Source organism: Uloborus diversus, chromosome 3 (assembly GCF_026930045.1).
Source record: "Uloborus diversus isolate 005 chromosome 3, Udiv.v.3.1, whole genome shotgun sequence".
Taxonomy (NCBI): domain Eukaryota; kingdom Metazoa; phylum Arthropoda; class Arachnida; order Araneae; family Uloboridae; genus Uloborus; species Uloborus diversus.
In genome coordinates this window covers 160,210,721-160,238,489 of record NC_072733.1, presented here as the reverse complement: position 1 = coordinate 160,238,489, position 27,769 = coordinate 160,210,721, and the positions used below count along the sequence as shown (strand labels likewise).

The 27,769-nt window shown below is 33.5% G+C and overlaps 1 protein-coding gene across 1 annotated transcript in view; it reads right to left on the bottom strand.

The window, feature by feature from the left end:
* Nucleotides 1-27,769, bottom strand: part of LOC129218356 (transient receptor potential cation channel subfamily V member 5-like) — a 119,080-nt gene that overhangs the window by 55,041 nt on the left and 36,270 nt on the right. The window contains 5 exon segments of the mRNA XM_054852599.1: nucleotides 14,196-14,305; nucleotides 16,331-16,482; nucleotides 21,762-21,869; nucleotides 26,730-26,871; nucleotides 26,873-26,953. Of these exon segments, the coding sequence (XP_054708574.1) occupies nucleotides 14,196-14,305; nucleotides 16,331-16,482; nucleotides 21,762-21,869; nucleotides 26,730-26,871; nucleotides 26,873-26,953 (593 nt within the window).

The following is a 27,769-nucleotide window of genomic DNA, read 5'->3' as shown; positions in this document are numbered from 1 at the left end:
TCGTAGAAATGCATCTTCGCATTCTTTGGACCATTCAAACTTTTGCTTGCTCTCCGTCAGCTTATGCAAAGGTCGTGCAATGTTGGAAAAACCCTTTACAAACTTCCCGTAGTACGTGCAGAGCCCCAGGAAACTTCGCAGCTGATGGATGTTTTCGGGACGACTCCAACTCTTGACCGCAGATACCTTTTCTGGATCGGTTTGTACAACCTTCAGAAGAGATGATGTGTTCAAGATAGTTCACTTCCCGGCGGAACAAATTACATTTGGACGGGCTTAACTTCAGATTGGCTTCCTTAAACATTTGCAGCACATTTCTAAGGTTTGTCAGATGTTCTTCGAAACTGCGTCCCACGATGATGATATCGTCTAAGTAGACCAGACAAGATTCGTAGGAAAGTCCTCTTAACACTGTCTCCATAAGACGCTCGAACGTAGCTGGTGCATTGCAGAGGCCGAAGGGCATCACTTTAAACTGCCATAAGCCTTGTCCAGTTGTAAACGCTGTCTTCTCTCGGTCATCAGGGTGTATCTCAACCTGCCAGTAGCCGCTCTTCAAGTCCAGGGTCGAAAACCACTTGTGTCCGGATAGAGTGTCCAAGATGTCGTCTATCCGTGGAAGAGGGTAACTGTCTTTCTTGGTGATTTCATTCAGCCGTCGGTAATCGACACAAAATCTAGTGGAGCCATCTTTCTTTCGGACCAAGACGATGGGAGAGGCCCAAGGACTGGACGAGGGTTCGATGACATCATTCTCCTGCATCTCTTTCAGGAGGGTTTCAACCTCTTCCTTCTTAGCGAATGGTAGTCGTCTTGGATGCTTTTTAATAGGGGGGTGTTCTCCAGTGTAAATCCTATGCTGCGTTAAATCCGTCCGGCCCACATCCTCCGATGTAGATGAAAACAGATGCTTGAAGTCGTCCACCAATTGTTCCGCAGCAGTTCTTTGATCATTCGATAACGGCGCACTCCCAATTAACTTCGATGTCAAGGACTCAGAAGACACAGTCTCAGGGGAATTGATTCTTCTAATGATGCAGTTTACTGGAGTACAAGTTGCCAACACTTCACCTTTTCGGATATTCCTTGGCCTTTCACTCACGTTGGCGACTCTCACAGGAATTACATCCTTAGAAAGGTCCACAAGCGTAGATGCTACCAGCACTCCTTTTAGGTTATTGTTTAGGTTGGGGTATTCAATGAGTCCAAATCGAAAACTATTGCTTTCTTCAATGGAGCCAGGTATTAATGATTCTGACCTTGAGGGAATCGATAAATCTGTTTGGGCTATTATTTAATGAGCGGATTTTACATCACTTTCTGCGGGGAAAACGGCTATGTCTTCTCTCATCGAGTGCAGCTCATTAGTCTTGAAGTCGAGGTTGAAGTCATACTTCTTTAAAAAGTCCAATCCGAGAATGAAGGGATCTGTGATAGCAGCAACGAATGCCGTATGATGGTAAGTGGCATTTCCAAACACAATTTCTAAGTTTACTTTACCTTCAATCTCGATCTTGCCACCTGTCACAGTTTGGAGGGTAACGCAGGGCGGCGTCCATAGAATGTTGAGTCCACATTGACGAGCCACATCTGTTCTAATGATTGTAACATTGGCTCCAGTGTCAATAATCAGTTCTCAGGTAAACCCGTTTACGTATGCGTAAACAAACAGTCCATTACTGCCGCCACTCGTCGATGAAATCTGGAAAACTTTAAGATGGGGCTCATTCCAAATTGGCGACCTCCGCCCCGCGAGATTGCCATGGCTTAGTTTTCCTGTACCTGAGAGGGAGAGGCGCTCTTCCCTCCGGTTTCTTGGCAAGCTTCACAGTTTCTTCGCAAGTGACCCTCGCCGCCACATTTCCAGCACTTAAGTGGTTGTCGATTTTGGTCCTTGGGAGCCGAAATCCTTTTGAGGGTTCCTGCAATTTCTTTTATTTGCTTTTCCAGTTCAGCAAAGCGTGACGAAACCGTATCAGGCTCATCAGTTTTCACGCCGCGGATTGAATGGCGGTCTTTGCGGGTTGCTTGCTGGGCGGCCTCCAACTTCATCGCATACACAACAGCAGAATTCAGGTCTTTGACATCCGCCATCCGTAGAGCTTTCTGGATTTCCGGATCTCGAACCCCGTCGATGTAGTAGTTGAGTGCCAGGTTGTCTCGAACATCCGCAGGACAGTCGCAAAAAGCAAGATGAGACAGTCTCTCGACGTCCGCCGCTAGCTCTTACAGGGTTTCCCCGGTTTTCTGGAAATGGGACTTCAACTAGAGTCGGCTGAAATCTTTCTGGCACTTCTCACCGAAGCGAAGCTCCAACTCAGATGTGAGGGCGGTGAAATCCAGGCGCTGGCTGTCCGGAAGGGTCTGAAGAATGTCCGCTGCGTCACCTCTCAGGGATGCTGCAAGATGGCAGGCCTTGGTAGCAGAGTCCCATCCGTTCGCTTCCGCCACTATCATGAATTGAGTTTTGTAAACCTGCCACGAAGTTTTCCCATCAAATGTGGCAAGTTTAATGGACGGTCGAGCAACCGATGTGGGAACGATAAACTGTACAGAGCTGCTTTCCGCGGTCGCCAATCTCCTTTCCATGTTTTTAATTTTCTCATCCACATGATTTTCAACTGTTGCGATACGGTTTTCTACTGTTTCAAATTTTTCATCAAAAGCATCAACTCGATGCTCTATCTCATTAAATTTATTTTCCATTACAGTCTTTACCGAAGTAAGGTCGTTTTTAATTTCCTCTTGGTTAGAAGCTAAATCATTTTTCAGTACCATTAAATCACTTTTCAATTGTTCTTGATTAGCCGCAATGTCATTTTTTAATTGTTCTTGATTTGCAGTAAAACTTGCAGTCAAATCACTTTTTAATTGTTCTTGATTAGCCGCCATATCATTTTTTAATTGTTCTTGATTAGCCGCCATATCATTTTTTAATTGTTCTTGATTAGCCGCCAAACTTTCAGCCAAGTCACTTTTCGCAGCATTAATTGCTTCCAGAAGTTGTTTTAATTGGTCATCCATTGCGCGAGTAATCACCATAAAAACAAAGTCTATAAATTCAAACAGTCTTTATGAAAAAATGTCCAAAGTCACACTTACTCCAAGAAAGTCCAGAAGAAGTCCCACGTTGGGCGCCAATTGTAACGGATCCGGCGCGACTTCCACTTTCTTGAAATGAAGACACAGTTCTTGATAAAAACACAGGAGCTTTATTTACACTATGTACAGGAAAAATCGTTAACAACTGCTAAATTATTCATCAGCAATTAAGCAATTATCACACAACACCGTAAACTCAACGTTTACACACGTATTTACTTCCAAATACGAACACAACACAGCGAAATGCCTCGCAATAAACAGAGCTATTACACTCTCAGAACAAATTCTCAATCGAAACTCTACTTTTTATCACGCGGAACGCCTTTATAAACATCGAAGAAGTTTTCACAACATTCTTACTGCTTCCCGAAATGCGTAGACCGTTATCGAATTTTATCAATGAAAAGAAAAGGAAATAGGGAGTCGTATACTTCAGCCGAATGAAAAGGGGTTGTATATTCATTACGGGAAACTATTTACAGGTTACGTTACTACAATAATTACTATTTACAGAATTTGTAACAGTATTTTATTATCCAAGAAGTTTTCTTTGCAACAGAGAAGATACAAGGATTGATATAAAATTTAAACCACCCAATTCTCGCAAAATGAACATAGAATCTTAATAGTCAGAAAATAACTTGACTTAAAATTAGGCTAGCCATTATTGTTTCAATTGAAAATTTTCTGACTTGAAGTTCTCAATTCTAAAAATACAGACAAAGTAATAATATCAATGCAAAAAGATGTGATATCTCATCAAAAACAACCCTGTTGTAAAAATTTCCCCGCCAAGAAAACCTTTAACTTTTCCGCACAAAAAAGAAAACCTGCATCCTAAACCCAAAAACCCTCAGCCATAAAAAGTTATGATATCTAGTTTGCCCGCCAAGTATCTGCCAAACTATCATCCTCCTTCTTCTCCTTTTTCATCACAGCTATTTCCATTAGAACCTCCTCCCACCTTCAACTCCTGAGAAATATGGATAGATCTTTTAAATTGTTTATCTTGTTTGGCGGGAAGCTTTTCAAAGTGAAGTGGTTGGCACTTACAGCGGATCTGCCCATACGCTATTTCTACAAATGCATTATGTAACAATTCTACTGAATGGTCAGTATTTTCATTCCAGTTAAAATCAGGGCTGAGAGATTGTTTTGTGTACGAATTAATTTTCAAGCGAAAATAAATTAGTGAGTAAGTTGGTTTTTTTCGTAGAAAAATTTTCCACTTCTAAATTTAAAAATTTTTCATATGAAGTATGTTACTTCTATTCGAAAAAAGAGAAGAGTAAAGAGTTGCGCCACTATTCTGTTTTTTCGGGGGAGAGAGAATAAATTCGGACTGGCATGGAAAAATTCTTTCAGATTTAACTTTTTTTTCACAATCGAGGGTTGGAAGTACTTTGATTTAAAAAAAGCATATGGTGGAGCTTTGCAATTAAGGCACCAGTAACTGTAAAAGCGAGAAAAATTGCTGGAAGCAGAGACTAAAAATAAAAGGAAGTGTACTTTACTTGCACATAAAATATTTGAGTTCAGAAACATGTGAGCTGCTGGAGGATCTTGCAAGAAAAACAACACTAAGTCACGTTTTTAATCTAAAATAAAATTTTGGTTGTAATGATAATTAGTGCAGTCCCCTAAAATATTGGAGCACCTGGTGGGAAAAAGAAATCTTTTAGTGGGAAAAAACTCAATTAAAGCCCCTCCCCCAAAAAAAGATAGAAGTTAATCGGACGCTACTAAAAATCTTAAATTTAAGGATTTTGAGATACATGAGGAAACCACCATTTTATGCAAACATGTGCTATGTTTAATAATGAACCCGAAGAAAATATTTTTCTTTAAGACAAAGTACTATCTCCTTAAGGTATTGGCGAGTCGGGGGTTTACCTGGTATCCCTGCGGTTCAGTTACGCCACTGCATGGAAAGATTTGAACAACATGAGTCAAGAAAAGGCGTATTTCATGGTGCTAAAACTAATTACCTTCTATTAAAAACAAAAATAGGATAGAACGATGAAGCAAAAATAAAAAAAAGTTATGTAATGGGTTCTTTTCCTTCTGCGATTTTTCATTCAGTCATTCCACAAGCCTTTCGCATGTTTCAAGTAGCCAAGATTTTTTTCCTTCCATTAAAGTTTTTTTCCATTTGGCAGGTGTTTCTAAAGGAATCATTCATTATTTAACGTGAGAAATGTAATGTTGTTTTTATCTTTTTCTTAGTTTCATATTGTTCAGAGCTCAGGTTTTCCAATGTTTATCAAACAACGTTTGTATCGTTTTATATTAATTAAACTAAGTACGAACGGAACAGAATCCATTTCTTTAGATGTACGATGAAATTTTTGTCCACGTGTTTGGTTGTTTCTGCCTGAGATATTTCATGTGTATTTTTAGAAGACTGTTTTTGCTGAATGCATTTCAAACTTCGAAAAAGAACTCCGCCTTTAGTTCCACTTTTCTAGTAATATTTTTACTTTAAGAAAAAATTGCCTCTGAAAATCAAATAATATAATACAAGTATTTTTTTAAAAATGAAACTCATATTGAAAACATTTTGTTGTAAGCGAAATATTATTTTTGTCATTATCAAATGATAAAGTTTTTGTTACTAACAATTTTAAATATTAATTGAGAACTGCTAATATTCGGTGCAGTTTTGTTTAATTTTTATTGTTTGTTTTTTGTTTTGTTTAATATTAAGCTTATTTGTATTTTAAGTGCTTTGTACAGTATGTGGGGCAAGGGATTTAGTTCATTTTCAATTCAATTCATTTTATTTCAATCAGGGTAAGATTTTTTACAAATGTGCATTTGGCATTTCACATATAAAATAAAAGAAAAAGAAATTACAAACAGAAACATATTTCACGCTGTCTATTTGAAAATCCCTGATTGAGTTTGTGGGAGTAAAGGCTATAACAATAGCCTGACTATTGGCCTGTTCATTTACTTATTCAATCCTTTACTAAATCACAGTTATTAATTTTTTCATTTACATTCCATCACTTAATGATTCCCTTATTTTTTCATTCATTCACTTATTTTTTATTAATTCACTATTTTATTCATTCATTGATTTTTTTTCATACATTAACTTATTTATTCATTCGTTTATTGTTCCATTTCCTTTTCATTTATTCCTTCATTCTTTTGTTTTCTCCTTTATTTGATAAAAAATATCTTTAACAATCGAATAGAAAATACTTCGTAAGACAGATTTTTAGTTTTTCACTTTGCCTCATGAAAAAAAAAAAAGTGAAAATGTTGCACTTTTTTTGAAGTTACAAATTTACTGTTAACAATAAAAAATGAGGTTTTAATGCAAGTTTTACTTTAAAATATATTGTTTTTTCTTTGTGTACCGTAATTGTCAGAACAAATTTCCAAATTGTTCATTTTGAAAAGAGTAAGTTATTTCAACTTTTTCAATCTACCCCACATTCCCCTGCCTATGCGTAGTACCTCCAAGTTAGAAAGTAGCACACCGCCGTTTTGAGGAAGAAAGAAAGAAAATAACTTCAAGACTACGTTCCATAATTCTTTCGTTCAGTCATCGTTCTTTCATGTAGTAAATACAAACTTAACAAGAAGAACATTTTGAGTACTCCAAAGGACGAATGTAAGTGAGTAAGTAGCTCCTCCGAAAAAAGTAAATATTTGTTTAACGAAAGCCCTTGGGAAAAGAAAATTTGCAAGAGATACGTGCAAAACTTCATTTACGCCAATCTAAGATTCAACATTTAAACCAAAAGTCACAAATAAAAACTAGAGAAAATTAACTTTGTTTGTTTTTAAAGCTATTTACGAAGCTGAAATGGCTAGAAGAGATACAAAGTTTACTCATTTATTTTACTATCTTAAAACTGTTTGGCACACTCAACATAAATGTATGCTTACCATGGTTTCAACAGTAGTAGTTTAACAGAATTGGCATCGTTTAAAGACGCTGATCTTTTTCCATTTTAAAGCCTAGTAACTTTAACGATAGTCACTTTTTTCGATTCAGTGTAAAAAAATGTAAAAATAACAGTGCAGAACTAGCTCGTTAAAATTTAAATCAACTTCAATAACGACTCGTTATTGAAGTTGACTTAAATTCTTTACGACAACTTAACTTAGCCATGCGAATACGTTACCAGTAGGGCAGGAGTCATTTGAGAATTAAAATCGGGTCTAAAGTTTGAGCCTATACTGTCGCAGAGAAGGTAAAGCGCAGTACATGCAGAAACGAAATTTTTAAGATATTTGAAGAAACTCGTTTTGATCTCATACTAACAATAGGGAAACGTTGGAATTTGACGCGTTTTTTGTGTTTTATTTTCTGTATTTCTATTCGTATTATTTTTTCTTCTTTTTACCAAATAAGCAAGCTTGTACAATAAAGCTAAAGTAAAATAGGTAGCAAAAATGCAATAAAAGAAGAAAAAAAGAAATATTTACAGATGTGAAGATTTGCAAAATGTTAAAAGTATTGGATGTGTGTCATAATTTACTAGTTTATTTATATAATCTTCAACTCGTTACAGGGAATGTAATAAAATGCCGTAATTTACTAGAAGTCAGTTTTTAATTTAGGAAGAAAATTTTATTTTGCTTCACAGTGTTCCAGATCTGGCACTATCAAGTCAAGAATGTGTAAGAAAATGATCTCTTTCTGGTGGTAAGGAATATCACTGGTAAGGAAGTGAAAAAAAAAATCTGGAGAACTTTGAAATTCTAATTTTTATAACGGAAGGAGTCTAAATAAGTAGGGGAAGATGTGGCGCCTAGGGACATGGCCCACCTTGGGACACCATACATTTCAGCTTTAATTTTGTACACAGAAATTAGATCTCTTAGGACATCATCGATGACAGCAGGATCTACTCTTCAGTGTACTTTGGAATTTCTCACACGAAGATGAAAAGACTGATCTAATTTTCTTTGTTTTGAAAGGTTCGAAGTTACATTAATAGGTGGTTTCATTATTAAAATTTTTAAGTCGGAAACGAAATAATTTCAATCAGAGCATGTGGGAATTAAAACATGTCCTTTCGTAGTAATTTAAAGGTTAAAAAATGAATTGTGCTGCTAAGTCTAACTTGTAAAAAGCTCATATACAAAAGTTCACATCTTTTTCATTCTAAATATGAAGTTAATCAAGCATAATTTCACATAAGCGGGCTGTTTGGTTTGAAAATGGAAGGAAAAATAGAAAGTTTCCTACAAGTAAAGAAATGTAAAGATTTTCGACACTTGAACAACTAAAAAATGCGTCGAATGTAATAACTGTATCTACTGTACAGTCATATTGTAATGTGGCATTTCATTATTGTTACATACTATACGTACCGTACTGTTTCATTTTATGGCATTATCTCCCATTGATTTTATGCATTCTAACAGTATTTTATATTCAGTAATACAGCTTTTTTAAATACAGTAAAATTTCAGTTCTCTATGCTTAAGTTCGGTAAGATTAAATTAAGAAATGGGTTAAAACAGTTTGAGGGGTGTTTTCAAGTGTCTAAAATAATTGGAATGTTTATAAAAATGTGCCTTTTAGAAAACGCGAATCTTCAACCTATGCAAGGAGTCTTGGAATGCATCACTCCCGTAAGTTGAGATTTGGCTGTATATGCGGACGACATTGATACCGTAAGCTTTTTGCTTACCTGACAAAGTTTGCATGAAACAGAAAATTTTCATTATCATACATTTTCATAAAACTGTAATATTTATTGTTAGCAGGCCAGGGCATTCAATATCATCCTCTTCCATAACATTTACAGCAGCTTCCATATTAGGTGTATATTGGCACAATAATTTCATTGACATCAAAAATGTTCCTCCACGGGACATTATCTGCTGCCAGAAAACACAAACGCGGTACTAAATTGGCAGTTATCGCTTATTCTTTTCTTTCTAAACCATGCTCTATTGAAAGCGAATATTGGGGAAATATGAAAATTTCGATGCCAAACAAACTAATCGCGTCAAACAGATAGAACGTATGGCGTCAAGACATTATCTTGACGCCATACGTTCTATCTGTCTTAAGTCAGTTCGTATTTTTCAGTCTACAGTAGCGTCGCTACTTGTAGCATGCTACTTCTAACCACTGGTTTTACTGTCAGTTTTTTTTTTTTTTTTTTTTTTTTTGCGTTGATATTTTTTTTACTTTTGATATTTCTCTAAAAATAACTGCAAAGATGTGAAAGTCGTATAAAAAGTTCAATTTCGTATTTTTTCGCTTCAAATTTTAATTACCACAATTCTGCATCTTATTTTGATCATTTTTCGTCATTGGAAAAATTTATCTTATTAGATTAAAAGTTGCGAAAATAGAGGTCCTGCTGATGGGTTACCGAAGTCTATATACATATAGTAAAGAAAAAAACAGATTTTTTTTTTTTTTTTGATATTTGAGGCAGTGAGAATCAAAGGGATGTAAGTGCCAAAATTTAAAAAATGGAGACAATCAGTACAAGTAGTAGGAGAACCTTCACTCTGCTCTGGGGCAAGAGATGGTGCTAGTAGTCCTGGTAGGTGCTGCTACACTCAAACCTGTTTTTATGCGGTGGACAGGGATCGCATGAAAAAAAATGCATAAAAAAAATTGTTCGAAACTTCACGAGTGGCTTTAAAAAGTTGTTTTCGGATCACAGTTAAAAAGTATTTTTTTTTTATGCGGTGGATAGGGACCGCATAAGAAAAGGATCACGTAGAAACTTACTCAAAAAATTACAAAATAACTAGGAATTGCCTATCTTTAAAACAAATCAAAGTAAACCAAATAATGATAATTTTGTCGAGTAGTCGCAGAAAATTTTCCAAATAAGGAATTTTTTGGGAGGTCACAGTGACGCCCCATCCCTATGTCGTCACTTGAAGATACTACCCCCTCCCCCCTCGTTTTAAAAATAATTTCGTCAATTGAGTCCCAATCTGATTGAAATTTTCATCTACGGGGTCATTCCATGTGACTAACGTAAAATTCGCAGCTGATTTTCTTACTCTCTCTACTTACACCGGGAGTAAAAATAAAATTTTTTTTGGTTTAATGTGCAGATTTAAAATATACAAAGTGACTATTTTTCATTTCTACCAAGAATTTGAAGCAAAATAAGCGCTGGCAGGTATTTTTTCACCAAAAAAGGCATCATGACTAACGTAACATTTTTGCAAGACTGAGAAACAATGCTTATGTTACGAGGCAAGTTTTTCTGAAAGTTACGCAAGCATTTTAAATTGGCCGATATATTTGTAAGAGGTAAACAGTCTATTTTAAAAAATATACAACAGATTTATTACCGATGAATCTTTCTTGGTCCTTAATGGTACTTTTACGAAAAACTGTGTGTGACTAACGTAACCATCGAATAACAAGCAATGAATGCATATAAAAAGCTTTTTGTAAATAATATCTTGCTCTTATATTACTTTTACACTTTTTAGGAACCTTTTTTATGTTGTATTATGGTTTTCTTTATTTTTTTTCTATATTAGTGTGAGAAATTAAATGGAAGGATTCAGTTCAATTAACTCAACTTGAATGTGCGAAAAAAAATAAAAATAAATAAAAAAATGCTTTTATATATACTAATTGAATAACCTCATTTTTGGGCTAGTTAAATCCTAAATGTCTCTCTTTTTAAAAAGTTAACTTTATACAAGTTGATAGTTTCACCAAATTCTAGTATTCTGCAGATATACTAGTTATCGTCATAAGAAACTCCGTAGTACTTTTCAACGGCATATTATTTTTTAAGGTTTACTGATTCATCGAACGAATAGTGTTGTGCATCCTGAATTAAAATGTAACATTGAAAAAAAAGTATTTGAACATTTTTGCAGAATGAATTTTAATTCCAGATATCACCGCAAATGTTTACATTTCTAAATGATCATTCATACATTTTCTGAAATAGGCTGCAGCAGCGCTTGTTGTCACTGTATCATGTAACATCTTCAAATTTTTTCCAACGAGCTGCCATTACTTCATTTTAATAATAGGTGGAGATGTATTTTCTAAAAAGTAGAGACGTTCTCCTTTTTATTTCCTTAATTCTTTAGCTTGGATTCTTGTGTTGAATGCACATTCAGCAGATTACTCATTTTGCTTTATTAACCTTTTTTTATTTTAAATAATAATTCTTTAAACTGGAAGTATCTTTATAAAGACCTTTAAAAAAGTACTTTTCTAAGTAGACAGAAGGTCTACAATGTAATATCACTGTTATTTTTCACCCTAAATATTTTTAATCAATATAGAATGCCTACTTATTCAAAATTGTTCATGAAAATGTACATTGAATTAAATTTAGTTTTAAATATTATCAGTCATTTTTAAAATGTTACGTTAGTCACATGCAAACTGTTACGTTAGTGACAGCTCAAATGTTACGTTATTCACACTAATTATTTTATATCTACTGATACTAAAATGAAAATTTTGCACTTTTTAAGTAGCTATGACACAGATGAAAGAAAATAAAAAGTGCTGTTTGGTTCAATCATCTGGTTTAGTTTTTAAGCAGAAAATAGTGCATTTTCGTGACTAACGTAACGTGAATATTTTCAGTGAAATAACCAAACTAATCAAAATACTTATCTTATAATGTATGCAAAAAGAACAGTCAATTTTATTGGGCCAACATCTAATCTTTTAGAAAAAACATAGTCATAGCAAAAATTTTTACATTACACAAGAAAACTTAGACGTATGTTTTTTGCGTATGCTTAGCCTTTTCTACAACCTTGCATGTTTAGAGCCAGAAGAAAAACATCGAATTAAGTTCTTGCAAAGTGTTACTGGAATTATATACTATAAAGTATGCTGAATGAAATGATAGGTCAGAATTAAGGCTTTGTGGGAAAAAAAATTCCGAGGTTGAGGTTGACATTTCTATGGAATGACCCTACCGCACAAAAAAAAAAAAAAAAAAATCGCTAAAAAAAGACTTACAAAAACAGGTTTGGGTTTATACAGCATGATTTAGAAAAAAAAAAAATCTATGAAAGCCTACCCAGAATATGAACTTTAAACGCGTTTTACCCAAAACTTTATAAAGTCCACTTACAACACTTCTGCTTCTAACTACCTCATTTGTTCTTCAAAAGAAACAAATTCTAATATCGTTACTACCTTTTTACTGTCCTCCCTAGAAGCATGGCGTTCCACACAGAAAACGATAAGATAGCTTTAAAAGGGTTGGTAGGTAATAGGTAGTTCAGTAACTGTCTTTTCCTAAATATCTTTGAATAAAAATGTAACACGGGCTCGAAAGCTATCTGGTAAAAGTTCTAATGTGATATGTTTCAATATCTTCATGTATAAAACCTTCCTTTTTTACAAACTGCTTATCTTACCAGCTTTGTTCTTGTTTTTTGGAAATCCGTAGAAAATACGTACAAAACAATGCTTCACTTGCCAAGATGGCTGCCAAATCCCCCCCTTCCTCCCTGGATAAAACAAGAAGTTGATGTACAGTAGGAAGTCGAGAACTTTTCAGACACCATTGAAGAGGATTTAACAGAGCTCTGTGTGAAAATTTACTAAAAAAACTTACTTGGGTATTGATTTTCCGAAAAACAATTGCAGAAGTTGCTGGGCTTATATTTGACTGTGACCAGGGCTTAACTTAAATGGTTGATCTCTGAAGCTGACCTTCTGCACTTTTCAACTTCATGAGAATGTTAACATAAAAAAAATGTTTAAGTTGCTGGACTAAATTTGATTGTGACCAGGGCTTAACTTGAATAGATGATCACTGAAGCTGACAATCTGCACTTTTCAACTTCATGATAATATTAACCATTTAGACTAATATTAGACTATTTACATGTGGAAAGAAAGTTTAAGGACAGTGGAGCTCCTTCACTTCTTTTGTTGGAAATTAAGTCTCTGCTACGTCTGGGAGATGACTTTGACTTCACTTGGCTTTGACATTAAAAGTAATCTACTCTTAAGCATTTTAAGCTTTGAAACTAATTTTGAAAGTGTGAAGATTTATTAACATTTATTATTTGTGAACAGTCGTAGAAACTTCTTAATGTTTTCATTTTTTTCTCCTTTTGTTGCTGTTAACTTGTTCGTTCTTCATTGATTCTTTACTAAATATGGAGTGTGCATAGAAATTTCTATTCCACCTTTTTTAACTTCAATTTATTTAAATTATGCTGTCAAACTCTTTTACGAGGATATAATTTCTAGCAAAAAAGTGAAAAAGGTCAACATTTTTATGATTTTATATTAAAGCGGGAATTGTCTGAAAATTCGGTTTAATCTGTAAAAAAAGAAAAGTGCTGGAGTTCGGCTTCCGTAAACTCCCTTTCAATTAAAGTTCTGAGTAAAAGCAATCATTAAAGTTCCTTGCAATGTAAAAAAAAAAAAAATGCGCTCTGGTGAAGCTGGTGTTTTAATTAATTTACCCAAATTAAATTTTCCATACGTTTCATCACCCGCCAGAAACCATTACGAGTAATGAAACTGGTTGTGCAACGTGATAAAAATTAAAGCTGATTATAGTAAAAGTAGTTTCCATTAGTACGGCAACGCCATTAAAGCATAACTGTTGACGATAATGATCAGCAATTGTATTGTCTGTGGGATAAAAATGTAAAATCTGTAAAAGGAAATGTGAAACCTTTTCCTCGTGGTTGTTTCAATTACCTAGTATTACTTAAGATTAGCTTTTAGTCTAATTGCTGTTTTTACGCACACACACACACAATCGTTTGTTAGAAGATTTTTCTTCTCCACAACTAGCTACATATACGTTTCCTTCACATACAAAGTTTTATGGCTTAAAATATTTGTATTTCCTGCATGGCAGGACACTAACTTCTGGGGAAAAAAAATCATTTATTAAAAAAAAAGTGATTATACAATTAACCATTTTAGTATCATTGACATAATTTATTTGTAATTCATAATATTCAGTTTCAGAGTTTATATAAATACTGATAAACTGCTTTTTTTATTGAGGAAGAAAATAGGTCATTATCTAAATTTTCGTATGGCACATGAAAGAGAGAATTGAAAATTAAAGCATTAAAAAAAATAGTTTCAGAAGTAAATTCAGAATTTTATTTAAACTTACCTTGTGCAAATCCCATTACAAACACTACGTAGATAGTTACAAAACAGAGAAGATCTGTTAAAATCATTTTATAGATCATCACTACAAAAGGGCCAACAATCTTAAAGCCCCTGGAAGATGAAATTAAAGATTTGTTTTTTAGCACCGCTAAATTTAAGAAAGCAAAACATCAAATATTTATCACCAAACATTTTCATAAAAACATCAAACAGTACTATCAAATTTTTTTTTTCTTTTCATTTAATAGCATTAACAATGGAGTTATTCTACTTTTCGAAACACGTTTTGTTTACGTTAAAGGCTTATTCAAAAATTCATAAATGCTTGCTCTGAAAATTAATTTACTTTGTAAACTATTTCTTCCTTTAAAACACAGTGAAGTAATAAAGCGAATCAAAATTTGTCTTTTTAAATTTTGAATGACACTTTCCTTTTTTGTTGAGGCGTCAAACGACCCGATATTTGAGCAAATTTTCTAAAAGAATACATAAGATCTTTGGTTTTCAATTTCAAAATTTTAACATAATCATTAAAAGCAACATTTTAGCCTACTTTCTAACGCAGCTGAAAAATAGATACGTAACTTCTTTTCTAGGCATTAATAGAAAAATCAGTTTTCTTCGAAACCGGCTAAATACATTGTTTGTCTAAAATAAACTGTAGTTTAATGATACTTACACACACGCACACATGCATATCTATCTATTTCATCTGTCTATCTATTCTGCCGTGGGCAGGTAAACAGCAGTATCAGCAAAAATGAGTTTTCTAGATATTTGAGAAATGTGTGTTAGATTCAATACTAACAATAGGAAAATGTTGGAATTAGACGGTTTTTTTCGCGCCTATTTTCAGCGGAAACCAAATAAGCAATTTTGTACAATAAAGCTAAAGTACAACAAATGACAAAAATGCAAAAAAAAAAAAAAAAAAAAAAAAAAAAAAATTAAAATTTGCAGTTACTGCCCTTTACCTGCCCACGGCAGTATTTATCTATCTATCTAAGAACGTATGTTTGTGTGTGAGTGTTTGCTCGTGTGTGTTTTTGTTCCTTGTACAAAAACTTTACCGAACTTTGCACAAAGGTTCTTTGATGCTCAGGAATTCACATAGAGAAATTTTCTTTTTCACAAATTGGGGAAAGAAAACTCTCCTTAGATGAGGTTCAACAGAAAATTAGTGAAACGAATGTTTTTGTCTATTAATAAGAATGACTGAATTTTTGAAATAAAAAAAAAAAATCAAACAGGACTAAATTTTAACTAATTGTTACACTATTTTTTTTTAAATCTAAGCTTGAATGTTGAATACGCGTCATCTGACTTAACTTTTATTTTAGAGGTAGATCGGGCAACGCATCTAGTTTTAATATAAAACATTTACTTCTAAAAACATGAAATCAATTTGTTACGAAAAAAAAGTATTTCTTTTTGGGAACTTTTTTACTTAGTCGAAAGCTTATTTTCGAGGCAGAAGAGTGAATGTGATCATCATTGTGATCATCTTCTGGTAAGGCAAAATGAAACTGGTTTTGTAGCCTTCGGACTGCGTTGCGCAAAACTTCTTTTACTTCTTTCTTGAATACTCTCCCACTCTACAAAGTAACCTACTTTTGTAGTCTCAAAACACTGGGAAATCAATTTGTGATGTTGAAATAATTTATATTATAGGTCGAACCTCCTACATTAGCAAAATGCTCGTAAACATAAAGTTTTCTTTTCTTTAAGCTTTTGATTGCGAATTTCTAGATCACACCGATAACGGGACTCGATTCTTGTCTTCCCCTTTCGTTTTCAAAATTGAAACTTTTGATTTATAAAAATCTGGTAACATTTCCACTGCACTAAAGTGTTTTAGTTGCTAGTATTACACCGTCATCTGAATACAAATCCGCTGAAAGCACTTTAAACTTTTGTAATTCAGACAACTTTTTACTTTCTGTTCAATTATTTTGCTTCAGAACCCTTTTGCTAACGGAAGTTTGCTGCATTTTTATATTTTTCGGCTAAAACGCTGAAGAACAGTATTTACTCTATGGGAAATCTTCCTTTTGATTTCTGCTAAACCGTTCTTCTTTTTTTTTTCTCATCAGTATTCCTTTACTTGTCGGCAAACTAGCAATAAATGCTCTTTACCTGCAGAAAAATAGGAAGTAAGGAGATGTAGTGAGCATAACAAAAACTGCGCAGATGTCTTCTAAAGTATGACTGCAGGTTAATCTTAGAGGAATCATTAGCATCAAGATACAACAAGACATCATAAAGAGCACTCTCGAGGGAACAGTCATCTGAGTTAAAAAAGAAATAGAAACTTTTAGAACAACAACACACACATATTTAATAATTGTGTCATATATGTATGTATATAAAATGGTGACTCAGCTAAATGTTTCAAAACTCTTAAGAGGGGTGCATCCTGATGACTCAAAATCATATTGCAATGCGGGGTCGGAAATGCTTTCCCAACCCGAGAAATATTAAATATGCCAGGAGTATTCCAGACTGTTCGGAGTTCCATGCGTCGAAGATTTGAGGTGTGCATTGTAGCCCAGTTGAAAAAACTGCGAACACTTTCTTAAACCGATGTGCGTTTTGCTTTTCCAAATGTAATATGAAAAGGATTTTTTTTATTATGCTCCTGTGTACATCATCGCTTCAGGAAAGAAATTTCGACCCCGCATTGCTGTATGATTTCAAATTATTAGGATACACCCTACCACTCTTATGAGTTCTGAAACGTTTGACTGATATATATATATATATATATATATATATATATATATATATATATATATATATATATATATATATATATATATATATATATATATTTCTGCAGCCGATAATTTTATTCGTATTTATCCAATGGATTGTGACTTAAATTGGAATAAAAAAGGAACTATTTATTGGATTTTTTTTCGAACTGGTCTATAAACATTCCCAGTACCAAAAATAACAAACGGTGAAAGTTTCAGCTAAATCTGCCGGGTAGTTTTTGAGTTCATGGATGACATACAGACAAACATTCATTTTTATATATATAGATTTACTTATTTATTAATTATTATTATTATTATTATTATTATTATTATTTTGATAGCTTTCCAAGAATGTTTTTAATGCTTTGATGACAGAGTAGCATTTTACTAGCTAAACAGCAGCATAAAGCTTATGCTGCTCTTTATTCTCCAAACTTGTTTTTCATTTGTTGTTCTATTGAAGATAGCTTTTTGTACTCTGTTCAATGAAAATAGGTGTCAGTAGAAAAGTTCAAAATCGCTTCTTTCAGTTGCAATATGCTGCGGCAACACAGGAATTGTGCAAAAAGAGCTGGCCCGGATCTATATATTTTGGGTCCCCCTGCAACAAAATATGTAGGGCCCCTACCTAGTGGCCAGCAGTGTCTATTTGTAAAGTGCATAAGTCTTAGTGTTAGTTTTTTTTCTATTTTTTCTTCAATTTCTATGGCCGTTAGCTCCTTTAAGGACGCGGGCCCCTCACACTGCGGGTACATAGATCTGGGCCTGCTAATGAGTAAAGTTACACGTTTCTGGTGCAAGGGATTAAGAGATAGGACATTTTAATTTTGCCTTTATGAAGTGGGAGAGTCGAGCTTATTAATCTTTGTGCTATACATAAAAAAGGCTTTTAAAAGAAAGTTAGTTGAACTTGAGATTAATAAAAAGCATGAAATATTAAAATTAATTGAAAATGGAGAAAGTCAGAGAAAATTAGCTGGCATATATGGAATTTCTCAACATAAAGTGTCTAATATATGATTAAGGTGAAAAAACAACGTAAATAAAGCACAAATATTCGAGAAAATTTTTCTCGAAAATTTTCGAGAAAATTTTTCTCGAATATTTGTGCTTTATTTACGTTGTTTTTTCACCTTAATCATATTGTAGCACGAAGCTTATATGATAATTTTTCATTTAGTGTCTAATATAGTTAAAAACAAGGAAAAAAATAACAAAATTATTTGAATAGTATTTTTAATTATTGTTTCACTTTCAATAATATTAAACACTGACAGTGAATTGAGCAGAAAGAGTAAGGGTGAATTCCTCAAAAAATGAATACATGGTGCAAGAAATGACAAAAAAAAAAAAAAAAAAATCCGCCCTTTATAAGTTGACAACTTGTCTAAGTTGAGCGCCAAAGTGCTGCACCGCGAGTGGTCAACTTACACAGGTTTCACTGTATTACCCGTTTACATTGTATCTTGAAATTGCGCAATACCAACTTGAAACTATTGTGCTCTACATTTGGGAAGGAGTAGGTCCAAAATTCTACCTGCAGTGATTCGCTTTTCTCCCCTGTATGTAGATGTTTCTTATAGTGGTTAGCAAACATCTGCAATATGCCAGTTTTAATCAATGGCATAGCTCAAATGATAAAACTATGTTTGGAAACAAGTAAACTAACAATAAAAATACCTCAATAAACAGTATTCTTTCCTTTTTTTTCCTTCTTGAAATACAAGAAAAAAAAACTACTTTTCTAAGACTGGCATGGTTGGGGGGTGGGGGGGTGGAGACTTGACTCAAAATGTTAACAAGGAGGTCAAATCTGACTTAATGCTAAAGCTTTAAAAATAATTTACTAGAGTGCAGGTTTGTAAAAACTGTTTTGAGACCAGGACGTGATTTCGAGATACTTAAAAGCCCGTTTCGAACATCTTTGACTAAATATAAAGCTCAAGATTTATATCATAGTATTACCAATGTCAATAACCATGGTCCTCTAAGCCTCCATTCCTCACTAAAGCTACTAATACAAAAAGGATTAATACGGAAGGGAAACTGAATCAAAGGCTATTTTTAAGTGAAAACTTCTTTAGGCGCGTTGAGCGTTTTTGAGGTGGGGAAAAAACCATCCATTTCGCGACACCGAAAGACCGTCACCTCACCAACATTTGGAATACAGCGCATGCGCGGTTTCTCTCTGCTCCTTTACGTGCGATGTTTTCGTTATGATTGCGAGGCTCAATGCGCTATCGGCAGCGCGTCAGTCTCAAAAACCGAACATGCTGCCCATCGTTAGTTCGACCCTCACTCTAATATAATTTTTTTGAAGTGAAAGCTTCTTTAGGCGCGCTGGGTGTTTTTTGAGATGAGAAAAAACAATGTTTCTGACATTGGTGAGATATAGTGTTGCCACTCTGAAAATGGACAGCTAATTGTAATACAGTGAAGCACCGTTTATACGTTTCTGAAGGGACTGTATGAAAATAGCGTGCAAATGAAAAAAGTATAGCAGGATACATTAATATGTTTGTGTAACTCTGCAGGGACTAAATTAAAAAACATATAAATGATAAAAACATGTAAAAGAGAAACGTATAAACGGTGCTTCATTGTATTTGTGGTTTATACTTCACTGGATAAGTCTTCAAGCGCAATACGAGAATTTCTGTATGAAAATTTATTTATTCTAAAGACGCTTTTTCATTACTTTAAGATAAAATTGGGAAGAACTTTGATGCTTCACTAATCATTTTGAGTGGGGATTTCAACATCAACTTTGCAGATGATAAAAATCTAACATTTATTGAATTTTTAAATGGAGAATTTAATTTAGCGATGTCCAATGATTGCAATCTTAACACAACGAGATATAAAACTACAGTTGATTCAGTCTTTAAAAGATATTTAAATAGATTCGAATCGAAGTTTTTTAATTCCTATTTTAGTTACCATAAACCTATAATATCAGTTTTGGAGTATAATAATGATGATGATCGGAGCGTAAAAAAATCATGATGTTAAAAATTAATAATATATATATATAAATTTTGAAAAAAAAAAAAAGATTTTTTAAATGAAATCACATTTTTAAAAATTTAAATCTGATTTTAAAAAAAAATGAAACCTGAATTATCTGGCATGCCTCAAAATTCGAATTTTCAAGGGGGGAAACTGAGTAACACAAGTTAAGAATTTATTTTCAAATATTGCCTATATTTGCATCAATATTTACTTCATAAATGAACTGAAATAGACCAAACCAAAATGTATATAATTGATGCTCTGTTTGCTGATAAACGTAAAAACTAGACTGTAGCCGATATTTTGAATCTACAAAATTATAAAATTTCAATTTTTGAAACTATAATTAATTTTGAATGAAAATTAAACACACACCACACACACACGGGCGCGCGCGCACAAACATACCAAATTTATTTTGTAGTTTTAAGTTTTCACTTTTGTCGGCAGTCCCATGATTGCCTATTTTTTAAACTTAATCTACTAATGCGGAAATGATTAATACAGAAAGGGCACTGTATCAAGAGCTTTTTTTTTTAAATATAAAACTAAGGTACTATCTAACGAATAAATACCTTTGTGCAAAATTCAAAAAATCAGTAATCCAACGTCAGAAAGCACAAATATTGCAAAATATTGCAGACACGTGTTTCGGTGTTATAAGGAACACCTTTTTCAATGCAAAGAAATGTGAGCTTCTGGATGAAAAGTCATCCGAGAAAAGCAACACGGTGGAACAGGAGATAGTATAAATATCAAAAACTAGAAATTAAAACAAAACAAAAAAGATAAAATGACACCTGGAGGCAAAATTTATTATATAATTCATCAGCTCTGATCAAGGAATGTTATTCGCGACAGTGTTGAAATTTTCTATGAACTTGTTTTTTTTTTTTTTTTTTTTTTTTTTCGTTTCTTTTACAAATCTTCATGAATTTTACCTTCAATTCTGGAATGTCTAATAGCAATTCCAAATTGCTAGTTACTTATTAATTAAACATGCAGTTTTTGTGGAATGCGAATGCTTGATGTTACTGTTTTTGAGGACCAATATCATCAACTTTAATTTTAATGACTTATATTTTCCCTTTAGTTGTAGAATTGAATTTCTATTCTAACGCGGGTCCGCTTCGTATTCCATTGGAATAAAAGCTCAATTTTTATTCTTACATGTTTCACTTTTTAAATAAAACTACTAAAAAATCGAAACTATAAAAGAGTTCGTGCACAAATAATTGCTCTTTTAAGAAGGGGTGCCCATCCCCCCAAAGTTCGATGGCGCAGCAAATCCCCCCCCCCCCCATTTTTCTTATCCTTTTCGCCCTTTTTTTATTTTTAGCCCTTTTTTATTTTATTCATTTTTTAAAAAATATTTTTAATTACTTATTTATTTTAAATTATTATTATTATTTTCGTAGAAAAGTTCCTCTGCTTTACCAATAACATACACACACATACACACAAATTGATTAAATAAATTAAATTAAATAAAATAAAATAAATAGTTTCAACTTATAATAAATCAACAAATAAATTTAAACAAAAAATTAAAAATCCCCACCCCCCAGAAAAAAAATCTTGATTGCGCAACTTGCGCCATAATTCCCCCCTGTGGGCACCCCTGCTTTTAAAGTTCTAAGTATAGCAAAAAGTAGTAAAGGGAAGATTTTACACAGGAATGTTTTATTTGAAAAAAGCTGCTTAACTTAGTTTTAAATTAGTTTTATTTCCTATAATGAACCATATGCAACATACAATTTTTTTGCACAATTATCTATTCATAAAGCAGAACTTACCATATTTTCGATAAACGTTTGATAACCAAGAAATCGGAACTCTCTAAATGCGTCTAAAAGATATAGAAATCCACCAGCGACAGTCAAAATCTCTAAAACACAACGTACCTGAAATTTAAAATGATTGAGATGTATACTTTTTGATTTTCTTTGTAAATTAATTGGCGGATTTGTTGAGTGAAATAGCATATTATTCAAGACAGCTTCGTTGTTTTATGAGCTTTTTTCCATAAATGATATTTTTCTTACCCCCGCAAACTTTTGAACCCCGTACATTTTTGAAAAGCACATTTTGAATATTGAGCTAATAACAGTACAATATAATCCTACAATGCCCATCCTCATCTTTTTACATCACTTTTCTTAGATTTAGAACTATTTTTACTAAGAACATTTGCATCAACTATTATTATATCGCTCATTTGGAAGAAGAGTGCCACAATACGAAGAAATGAAATTTTACTGGTGAAGCGTTTGAAGTTGTACTCTTGAGGCAATGTGCATTAGGAAACGTAAGTTTGCTATGTTCTCCAGTGGTTAATATTAGAACTAAAAATCTGTCATTTTTTTCCGAAGAACATAACGTCCTTTGATGGAGTTTAAGCGAAAAAGAAAGAAAATCAAAATTTCGTATTGTGGCACTCTTCTTCCAAACGAGCGATACATGTGGAACCCAAAGTCGCAAGTTAAACATATTTTCGATTATCCAAACAAGTGATGGTAGAAACGTCGATGCGTTTAAGCAAATGTCTACAATATGAGAAGTGTTAGAATTAGAACACACAAAAGCACGTACATATTTTTTTTTTATTAATTTGAGGAAGCAAAAATTCAAGGACCATTCTAGGACCATCCACGAAACTCTGCGTTTGACCTCATTCTTCACCAAAAGCTTCAAAAATGAAAAAAAAAAAAAAATCAGATGGATCTAAATAGGGTCTAAATTTTGAAATAAACATCGCAATCCGTCAAATGAAATCTAGACATAAATAATACAATCATTTTGCAAACGATGAAGTACAAGATATCTTGTATATAGAAAAAAATTTAAAAGCAGGAAATAAGTGAAAATAATACAAATTAGGGAGTTTTCCGATGATTAGTGACGGATTACTATTGGTCGAACGGTGCCTTTCTGCAAAAGAGGTGACCCCCATTATATAATTCAACACATTGAACTAAGTCACAAACAAAGTTTTATGTGTTTTGTTACATTTGTGAGACGTAGCGTTTGGTTCATAGTCAGATTTCGCTGTTCAAAGAAAATTTCATTATTTGCATTGGTTTTGCTATCTTAAGGTGTTGTTATTTATTTTTTTTTCTTAAATTATTGTTTACAAGGAGACTTGATTTTTCCCTTGTATTAAAATTGTATTATTTGATCTGAACTTTCATTTTCCTGGTTACACTGCTTGTTTTGGTTTTCAAGCTCATTTGATCGTGGTATTTTCTGATTTTGAAATGGTCAATGAAGACTCGTCATTCTCCAAACGCTGCGTTTACTATAATAATAGTAATGCATAATAATAATAATAATAATAATAATATAACCACTGAATTTAGCTACCTAAACTTGGGCTGCAAATTTTCCGGCGTTTTTATGAACTCTATTTCTAACACTTTCCTTGTAAGACCACCAAAAACATTGAAAGACTAGTACAGCAAAATTAAAATCAGTAAACAATTATTATTATTTTTTTCATGATATATGGGAGGGTGGCCAAAAGCGGGTATGTTTTCGAAGAATGCTCGAAAATTGTAGTTTTCGATTTTTTACGCAACAATTTTGGTTTTATTTCCTAGCGGGATTCTTGAACTTCAAAATAAAAAGTAATTTTTGTATTTCCAACCCAATACTTATTTATAATCAAATATTACAAGCACTTGAAAAACCCGCTTTGCCCACAAGGAAGCCGAAAGCGGGTAAGCTTAACTAATTGTGATTTGGTACATTTCCCAATGAAATATGAAGTTATAAATGATTAAATTAGTTGAGCAGCTACCTGCCATTATAAAAAATATACATAAAAAAGGTATACTTATCCAATTTAAAGTCCGTACATTTCTTGTAAATTACGTTTCCGTTTCCTTTAATTAATAATGAAAGGAAACGGAATGGCCATCGTAATTTGTAGGGGGATGGTGTCACAATAACGTAATATTATTGACATTCAAAAAATCAGCTGGTCTTCGACTAATCACAAGTTACAAAACTTTTTTTTTTAAAGAAATGTATCATTTTTTTTATTTTCAGTCTAGTTGTGCCACGCCGCTTCACTGCTGCCTTGCTGGGACTGATTAAAAATCGGGGGGTGTTCGGGTAAACACGACATATGTATGCATCGATGCTGACACACCATGAAGGGGCATACGAAGGGGTAACCCTCTTTGGGCGATCTACTCACTTTGGGCCACCTCCGTAAACTGATTACTACTTCATTATTTCTGTAAAGTTGCATAAAAAACTTCCTTTAAAGGTTAGAAATCCTCATATATATATATATATATGAGGCAATTCACCGATTGAGTAACTATCCTGACGTCATCAACAATGAAACTCGCACCACGGCAAGGTAATTTGATAATATATTTTGATAATGTCTGACCTGCGGGCAAATGCGTTACTTTGACAAGGCTGAACTGGATCCGGTAACTTAACTGTTTTACTGGTAAGACTGTCATTTTAGGAAAATGAAGAAACGAAAGAGTGGTCAACAATGAACGCTATATCCTGGAGTTTAGGGTTAATTCACTGGAGTTAAAATTTCAACTATCAAAATATCACCAAACAGGCATTTACTTCGTTCAAATTAGAAGCAATTTCGCCCGTCAAGGTATGACGGGTGAAACTGCTTCTACTTTTTCTAGTAAAATAAAAGTTGGTGCTGTTCATTACGATTCGAAAATTCTTTGAAAGAGGAAAAAAGAAAACTTGTAATCAACGTACTTGACACACAATGTAATAGCTGTTAGCGAATCTCTACTGAGGGTAGCGTAACTGTCAACAATATACGTAACTTAATTAACATCTAAATAATAGCAACAATTTTAAAGTGTATGAGCGACGTGTGCTTGTTTCAATGATATAATTACTACATTTTCTTACACAAACTACTTAATTAAGATAGATACACACATTGGAAAAAAAATATAAAGTTCTTGAAATGAATGAACGTTGATTAAAATATTGCAATATTTGAGAAAGCTATTGATAGTACAATTATCAATCAATATTTCTGTACGTCAGAGCCAGACTAACGTAAGTCCAAAAATGTCATTTTTCAGGTTATTACTGCTTTATAATGTAGAATTCGAGTCATCACAACGTAATTCTGTAAAAAATAAAATATTTTCAGTTAGTTACCAGCATAAAAGACCGTGAACCCCATCCTTCGTATGCACCAGATGGAAGTTTTTTCGCTCTCCTGAAAAGTAGTCATAATGTGAGTTACGTTAGTCTGGCTTTGAGGTAAAGATTTTACGAAGTTATCGATCTTAGTAATGTTAAAGAAAAGAATATCTTTTCAATTGTGATCCCTGAACCGAACAGTAAAAGAACGTGCATGAAATACACCGCCAACTTAGTCATTCAATCGAGGACTGCAGTTTCGTGCTTGTTAGCACTCATCAGCCCGGCTTAGGAAGTGACTGTGCCTAGTGCCTGTGGAAGTGCCTGTGGATTTGGAAGTTCAGTCACTTCCTAAGCCGAGCTGATGAGTGCTAATAAGCACGAAACTGCAGTCCTTGGCTGGAATGACTGAGTTAGCGGTGTATTTCATGTATTTCTCTCTTAGCAGTGGCTATAGGGTGATAACTTAATGAAAAAGAAAGTAAAAGAACTTGCTAAATGCAAACCAAAACTCTAAAACCAAAACGCGAATTTCCAATTGCAAACTAAAAACTTTTAATTCTTTTTTTGTTCCGCATTCGCGTCCATCTTGTAAAAACGGTTAGACTATCTCGAACCATTGTAGTGTGTACTGCCGTGGGCAGGTAAAGGGCAGTAACTGCATATTTTTAAATTTTCATTTTTTTAGCTTTATTGTGCAAGCTCTCTTATTTGGTTTCCGCAAAAAAAAAAAAAAATAATAATTTGAATTTTGAACATCTTGAATTCAAATTATGTTTTTTCGCAATCACGAGTGTGTATGTGTGTTTGTGTGTGGGGGGGGGGAGGGTATCTGTGGGTGTGTGTATGTGTAGGTGTCTCTATGTGTGTGTGTATGTGTAGGTGTCTGTATGTATGCGTGTGTGTATGTGTTTGTATGTGTAGGTGTATGTATGTATATGTGTGTGTGTGTGTGGGTGTGTGTATGTATGCGTGTGTGTATTAGGATATGGACGCAGCCTCGAGACGGCTTTCGCTAGAGGAGCAGCATCGTGAGGAGCCGGTCGACGGTGATGCTGCAGAGGGTGCTGGCGGGAAAATAAAATCATAGGAACGCCAAAAACAGTGAAATGAAAGCAATAAGCAATCGTGATTGCTCAAAAAAAAAAAAAAAAAAAACCGTCCAATTTCCAAAATTTCTCTATTGTTAGTATTGAACCCGACACATATTTCGTCAAATATCTCGAAAACTCATTAATGCAAGAAACTGCCGTTTACCTGCTCACGGCAGTGTAGACATGTTATGTAATGATAGCTAATAAAAGTTGTTAATTTTTTTATTGGTTAAATTATTGTTGAGCAGTGACTGCATAACAGCATGAAACCATGACAACACATCACAATTAAGGAAATATAAATAATTATAGAGAGAAGCCCCAACGTAAACATAACAGATGAACAAATAGAAGGTATAAGCTCTTTGCTTATCAATTATCATCTTGTATTATTTAAATTGAATTAATATAAATGGATAATTATGCTTATTGATTAACGACAAGTAATGCTATAATAGCATTAAAAACATTGCTTTATGAAAATATTTAAGTAAAATTGCGAAATTCGTAGCAGTTTTGACTTACCTGTTGTGGTGAGGTGTTCCGCTCTAAAAGATAACACGAGTTTATTTGGTTCGCTATTGTTATATTTGTGGGAGCTTTTGTAGTTGATATAAGAGAATTCAATGGAAGAGTGCTTGTCATATGATGTTTTTGGAGATTTTTCACCCATGGGCCCAGGTCTCATCACAAAACAGCTTATCGAAATGGCGAAGTACACGAAAAATGTTGCAAACTGCTTATAAAACCTAGATTTAAAAAAAAAAAAAAAATACGATTATTAACATTTTATACCCTTTGTATTTCAACCATAATTTGTGACATCTATAGATTAAAAATGAGTTCATTCACTGTGTCTTTCATTTGTTATCGTTCAATGTGACTTTTAAAAGAGTAAACACCAGTAATTTTATTTTTAAACTTTTTTAAATGTTAATATTCATGGTGTCAAAAAAAAAAAAAAAAAATCTATTTTAAAGTTGTCTTGCAAAGAAATTTTTCCTCAAAAATTAACGAAATTTGTTTTGAACATAAGACATTGATAGAAATTTGTTTGAACGAATAAAAAGTAATTCAAATTTTCTCCACCTGAGGGCGCTTTTTATTAGTTACACATCTGTAATACATGTACGACGGTTTTAAAACGAATCTTTCATCAGAACATGTTCAATATGGCGGCTTATCATTTCCGTCTACCTTCAGGAATCGTGCGAGAGCATGTTCTGCAGTTCACTGCAGCATTCCCTAAGAAATCCTACGAATATGTCGTGATATGCTTATATATTTAAGATTAGGTAAAGTTCTAGGATTTTCACAATTTACAAGATGTTTGATATGCCTCCAAAGCAAAAAAATCAGATGGATCGAGATTTGATGATCGGGAAATAATTGATTTCATTTAAAATGCAATCCGGTGGTGAAATTGTAAGGTTGAAACTACGGACTAGGTTAAAAAGACATTTTTGACCAAAATGATCTCATTGCACAGCCCCCCCCCCCATTTTTTAAGATTATGAAGCCGTTTGAATTTTTAATGTACGTGAATTAGAACTCAAGGTACAATC